Source organism: Carlito syrichta, unplaced genomic scaffold, assembly GCF_000164805.1.
Source record: "Carlito syrichta isolate Samal-C Ts95f unplaced genomic scaffold, Tarsius_syrichta-2.0.1 Scaffold309265, whole genome shotgun sequence".
Lineage (NCBI taxonomy): Eukaryota > Metazoa > Chordata > Mammalia > Primates > Tarsiidae > Carlito > Carlito syrichta.
Genome location: NW_007253361.1, coordinates 322,525 through 329,092, shown reverse-complemented (window position 1 = coordinate 329,092; position 6,568 = coordinate 322,525). Strand labels below are relative to the sequence as shown.

General features: G+C 35.7%; 1 protein-coding gene across 1 annotated transcript; it reads left to right on the top strand.

The window, feature by feature from the left end:
* Positions 1 to 4,670: 4,670 nt before the first annotated feature.
* On the top strand, positions 4,671 to 5,624 carry LOC103269457 (olfactory receptor 4K2). The gene has a single exon (XM_008067038.1). It carries the CDS (start codon positions 4,671 to 4,673, stop codon positions 5,622 to 5,624), a length of 954 nt encoding a protein of 317 aa, XP_008065229.1.
* Positions 5,625 to 6,568: the final 944 nt, after the last annotated feature.

Sequence of the window (6,568 nt, the reverse complement as noted above, 5' to 3'; positions counted from 1 at the left end):
CCCGGGAGCGGCCACCGCACTCCAGTCTGGGCGACAGAGTGAGACTCCAACTCAAAAAAAAAAAAAAAAAAGGCTATTTTAAATTCCTATGTATCTATCTTAATTTCTATAAAAGTTTCTAATTCCTAATCCTAATATATAAAGCTGATCATCAGCAATAAAGCTTCTAAAATAAAATCCAAATACAAACTGTAATTGTACTAAAGCCAAAACCACAATTAGTAGGAAGTGGGAACAATGAAATTTCTAAAGTTAGCTGTATTTTTATAAAACCTCAAAACATCATGTTTGATCATGCTTGAACTAACATAATTCCCTGACGTAGCATGACCTATTCTACAATACTTTCTATGAATAAAATAAATTCAGTTTCTATTATAAGTAGAAAAAAACCTACACTAATTGTAACTAAAGAGCCAGTTTAAAAGAATGCAGCTCAGCCCAAAGTGGACGCTGGGCTCTTAGGAATGCGGCCCAGTCCAAAGTACATGCTGGGCCACTTCTGGTAAATCTAGATAATCATCTATACCATCTAAAGCTGGAAACAGCTCTCTAAATGTATATATTAATTCTACAACTATACTTTTAAATCTTATAAAGAAGCTTGTACCATATATAAGGCTCCCAAATGTGACCCAAGTTTGAACTGTGTTAAGTTTAAAGCCGAAACCGCAGTCTGTGAGAAACAGGAACAATGGATCCCTAGAGTTAGCCATGCCTGTCATATTCTCAGAACTTCATGCTTAGATCATCAAAGTCCCTGCTAGTGGGTCATGCCAAACAACAAAGAAAGGAGGAGGGAATGGGCCTTCAGTTCCTGAATGCAACCTGGTGGTCTCAGGGTCTGCAGCCCACCTGGATCCCTAACGCTCAGGCGGGCCTCCACAGCCAGCTCCCAACACAAGTTATTGATTTTTAAAAAAAATTTTTATTTTATATATATTTTATTTTAAAATTATGGGGTATAGTTAAGGGTTAGGTATACAAATATTCATTGTGCAGGTACTGTTATTGATGAGGTGTGCCCTCTCCTTCCCCAGACAGATATTGACTACTGTTAATCCCACCTCCCTGCCTCTCCCTGCCCACCCCTCATAGTTTCCCACCACTATCAATCCTTGTCTCTTTTTAGAACTTTTTGCCTAACTTTAGACCTTAAAAACCTTTCTTGATATTTTATTATAGGACTTTTATAATTTTAGCTCCTTACATTTAGGCCTATTTGCATTTGAAATTAATTTTTTGTGTAAGATATAGGCAAGGACTGAAGTTATTTATATATTTATGCCTGCATATTCATAGCCAATTATTCTAACACTACTCATTGAAGAAGCTATTTTTCCCTGATTTATTTTGGCAGATTTGTTGAAAATCAGTGATCATATATGTCTATTTCTTCTGACCCTCCATTGTGTTCCATTTATCTACTTGTCTATCCTTAGGAAAATACCAGACTGTGTTGATACTATAGCTTTGTATTAAGTGCAGATAGCATGAGCCTAACACATTTATGATCTTAACAAATTTTTTTGGTGATTTTATGTCATTGGCAATTCCATGTAGGTTTAATTTGTTTAGTTCTACAAAAAGCTGCTGGGATATTGATAAATGTGAAGTTCAATATATATAACAATTAAGAGAAAACTGCCCTTTTAACAATATTGTATCTTTCTATCCATGAGGATTCTCTCTCTCTTTTTCTTACTATCTCTCTGTGTGTATGATGTGTGCCTTTCCATCTCTCCATGTCTCTTTTATGTCTTTTAAAAAATTTATTGTATTTATTCTGGGACCCAGGAGACTAAAAAATAAATAAGAAACACAGGAATCATACATTGACTTTTAAAATTTCTGTTCAGGTGTGGCTTATGATATTGCTATTCACATTACATCCAACAAAATAAGTTATGTGTCCAAGGCTCTGGTTAAAAAAAAAAAAAGGACGTTATACTTCTTCCATAGCATGAGAGGGTCCCTGAAGGAATGAACCACATACAAAACATTGGCCAATTTTGATTTTAAAAAATGCAGTCTACCACACAGCTGTCCACTGGATAGCAGTCATATTGTTGCTATTCAATAAATAAAAACATTCTTAATGAAAGTTACTTGGAAATCTCATTTTATTAACCACAATCACATTCACATTGCTAATATCTTAGTCAAAGTTATCTCCTTACACTTACTTTATTTAATAAGTTTTTGTCTTAAATTTCTCCCTTCTCTGAACTGTTAAATAAATCCTTACAAAATACTGCTCTCAAACAGTTATAGTCCTGCCTAGTATTTTTAAATGGTCTTTCTTAAATATTTTAGAAATGGCATTCTTGTTCTTCCAAACTGCCAAGTATCTTTCTCACCACAAATAATTTGCAGCTCCCTCCTCTTCCAACATGCTTTTTTTTTTTTTTTCCTTTTGCTAATCAAAATTTAACTTTAATTCTAGGTCAAGTTCATGACATATCTTTTGCAAGAACATTCTCTTGATTGATTTAACACACTGCAAGTTTTCATTTATTTAAAGTCCAGTTCATCCATAGTCTCTGAGAACTAGTTGAATACCAGATTTATTTGGCTGTATTTCTTGCCAATTGTTTTACTTATGAGTATTCAATATCTCCAAAAAACCCTCTAAATTACTTGAAGCAGATGTAAATGTTTCTGAATTTTTTCCTCCACTGCCTCAAGTACAAGCTTAGAGAACAAATAGTATTTATTAGAATGAGTTGCTTTGATATCCTGCCATCTTTGGAAATGATGACTTTCCTAACTTCTATTCCCTGAATCTCTCAAGTCCAGGTAAAAACAATCATTTTAAATTCCCATAAGATTCTTGAAATACATTTCCTTTGTAAACTCAATAATAGCATCTTTTTTGTTTAATAAATCCCATTGAAAGACAATTTCTTGATCAGTTTCCAAGTCCCTAAAACATTCATTTTAGGTACAGCTGCTAAACAACTAATGATTCAACAAAGTCACTATTTATATTTAAAATTACCTTCTATGCCTTCTGTCAGAAGCCTACTTAACCCTCTGAATAATCTAAAGCCCTGATTTTGCTATAGATCTGGTAAGAAAATATGTTTTATAAATAATTTCTATGGAAAATTTTTAAATGTTTACCCTTCCTATTCCCATCTCCTAACCTATGTTCTGTGGAGCTAAGATCAATACAATAGTTCATATATGTTGGCATATACAAAGTGGGAATTCAGACAGGGTGAGATGAAAGACATTGATCTTGGAGTGCTATCTCATAAAAGTGATCTCGTAAAAGTGATCCTTCAGGGTAAAGCAAAATTTAGATTGTAAATTATAACTACTAGTAGGAGTTACACACTCATTTTAATAAAAAAGAAATTGTGACCAAAAGATGTTAAATGCCTTTCCTCTGGCTATATGACTGCATTGTAGTAAATATGATAATAAATCTTCTTTTACTGGATGAATCAGCAAAACTAATTTTCTATGTGTTTCTTTTGGGTTTCAGACAGAAAAACTTTTATCTGTGTCTGTGTTAATAATTCTCTGGAAATTTACAAGATGTCTACAATTGTTCGTGGAATCTTCACTATAATGTTGCTTGAGAGCCCTTATATGTGATATAATTCTTTTTTTTTTTTTTTTGGGTTGGAGTCTCACTCGGTCACCCAGACTGGAGTGCAGTGGCCGCTCCCGGCCACCGCAGCCTCGACCTGCTGGGCTCCTGCGATCCTTCCGCCTCAGCCTTCCGAGTAGCCGGAATTACAGGCACGCGCTACCACCCCCGGCTGATTTTTTGATTTGTTGTAGAGGTGAGGTCTCGCTGCCCAGGCGGGTCTCAAACCCACGGGCTCAGGCAATCCACTCACCTCAGCCTTCCAAAGGTGCGGGATTACAGGCTGAGCCACCGAGCACGGCTTGTGATATAATTTTTATATGTTTCTTCATTAAGGATATCTTTATGGATAAATTCTAAATGACTAAATGTGTGTGTGTGTGTGTGCAAAATACAAGAATAAAGTGCTTACTAAATGTTAGCTATTATCTTAGCTATTATCTTAATAAGTGGACAAATATCTGTTTAGAATATTATTATGGTTTAATTGACATTTAGTATCAGAAAAGAAAGTGCTAATTTTTTTTTTTTTTTTTTTTTTTGAGTCAGAGTCTCAGTCTGTCGCCCAGACTGAAGTGCATGGCTGCTCCCGGCCACTGCAGCCTCAACCTGCTGGGCTCCGGCGATCCTTCCATATCAGCCTTCCAAGTAGCTGGTACTACAGGCGCGCGCTACCACTCCCAGCTAATTTTTTTTTGGGACTTATTGTAGAGATGAGTTCTCGCCAAGTTGCCCAGGCGGGTCTCGAACCCGCGGGCTGAGACAATCCACTCACCTTAGCCTCCCAAAGCACGGGATTACAGGCTGAGCCACCGAGCCCGGTTTGTTAATTTCAATTCTTGTTACTTAATAGGTATTTTGCTATAATCTCTAATATTCTACAGTTTCTTTTAACTACTATACCAAATGAAAAGGAAGGAAAGAACAGTAAAGATAAATTTCATAGAGGAAACAAAGTTTATGAAAGCAGATTCTTGGTAATGGAACTTTTGCCTCAGTTGAATCATGTGTTCCTCTTATTATTACTATTACTATTTTTTATACAGGTTTCTGCCTAGAAGTCAAGACAATGGATGTGGCCAATAAATCTACTGTGTCTGAATTTGTTTTGCTGGGGCTCTCTAACTCCCAGGAACTACAGATGTTTTTCTTTATGGTGTTTTCATTGTTTTATGTGACAACAATGGTGGGTAATGTCCTCATAGTCATCACAGTCATAGCTGACTCTCACCTACACTCTCCTATGTATTTCCTGCTCACCAATCTTTCCATCATTGATATGTCTCTTGCTTCCTTTGCCACCCCCAAAATGATTACAGACTACATAACTGGTCATAAAACCATCTCTTTTGATGGCTGTATTACCCAGATATTCTTTCTGCATCTTTTCACTGGCACTGAGATCATTTTACTCATGGCCATGTCCTTTGATAGGTATATTGCGATATGCAAGCCCCTGCGCTATGCTTCAATCGTTAGTCCCCAGATATGTGTTGCTCTCGTGGTAGTTTCCTGGAGTGTGGGTATCATGCATTCAATGAGCCAGGTCATATTTGCCCTTATGTTACCATTCTGTGGTCCCAATAAGGTAGACAGCTTTTTCTGTGACCTTCCTGTGGTGTTCCAGCTGGCTTGTGTGGATACTTATGTTCTGGGCCTCTTTATGATCTCGACAAGTGGCATAATTGCTTTATCTTGTCTTATTCTTTTATTTAGTTCATATGTTATCGTCCTAGTTACTATCAAGCATCATTCTTCCAGAGGATCATCTAAGGCTCTTTCTACCTGTACGGCTCATTTCATTGTTGTCTTCTTGTTCTTTGGGCCATGCATATTCATCTACATGTGGCCACTAAGTAGCTTTCTAGCAGACAAGATCCTGTCTGTGTTTTATACCATCTTTACTCCCATCCTGAATCCAGTAATCTATACCTTGAGGAATCAAGAAGTGAAGACAGCCATAAGGAAACTGAAGAATAGGTTTCTAAAATGTAACAAAACAACCCCTTTTCATTATTTTTAATTTTAACTTCTAATACTAGTTAACTTCTAGTTTTATCTTTTTAAGCATTAAGTGTTACAGTTTTTGTGACACAGGATTGGTCACAATGCTGTGCTTGCTAGGCTTTTTTGTTTCTAGGCTTCATATCAAATTATAATTGCCAAGAATTTGTGAGGCAACAAGGTCAGTGCATTTTCAAAATATTCTCATGAATGTGTTCAAAAAACATCTGAAATTTTGAAAAAAGCAAGCTAATGTAAATGATTTCTTCTAGAAACAAAGATTGTCTATAACAATATCAGGAGGGACTGTCCCAGTCAGGGCATTCAATATTAACCAGTTTTTCATTGGGAAAGAGAAACAAAAAATGGAAAGAATAAACATAGGTGAAAGAACTAGAAGATAATGACAATTACATACAGTGAGCGACTGAATTATTCAGTGAATTTCCTCTAAAGTATGCCAAACTAGTAAGTTTTCCATAATCCTTAGGCACTCCACACTGCTATAGGATCTTAGAAATAGAAAAGCAGTGATTTTATACATGCTTTCCTGATCCACTCTTACTTAACATTTAAACCAATTTGTGATCTCTTCCATTAAAGAAAACCCTGACTCCTTGGATATACTGTATTACACATGTTAATGAAGTCCAAAGGAAATTATGTAAACCACTTTTAGCTTATAAGCAATGTGATACAGCCAGGATATCTGATTCTGATAATGCAGAATAAGTAGACAGACTGGAGAATTCCAAATCAGAAAATATTGTAAAATGAGTTGCAAAACAGTGCACTTTGTTTCACAGAGACACTATGTCAGCTCAATTCCTGGGAAGTTAAAACTAGAATTAAATTAAGAGATAAAATTCATAGTAATTGAATTTATGGAGCGCTATGCTTTCATTTTTAAGTGTTATATTGCTTTTCATTTTGGCTAAATTACTTTTTTTCTTTAAATATTTG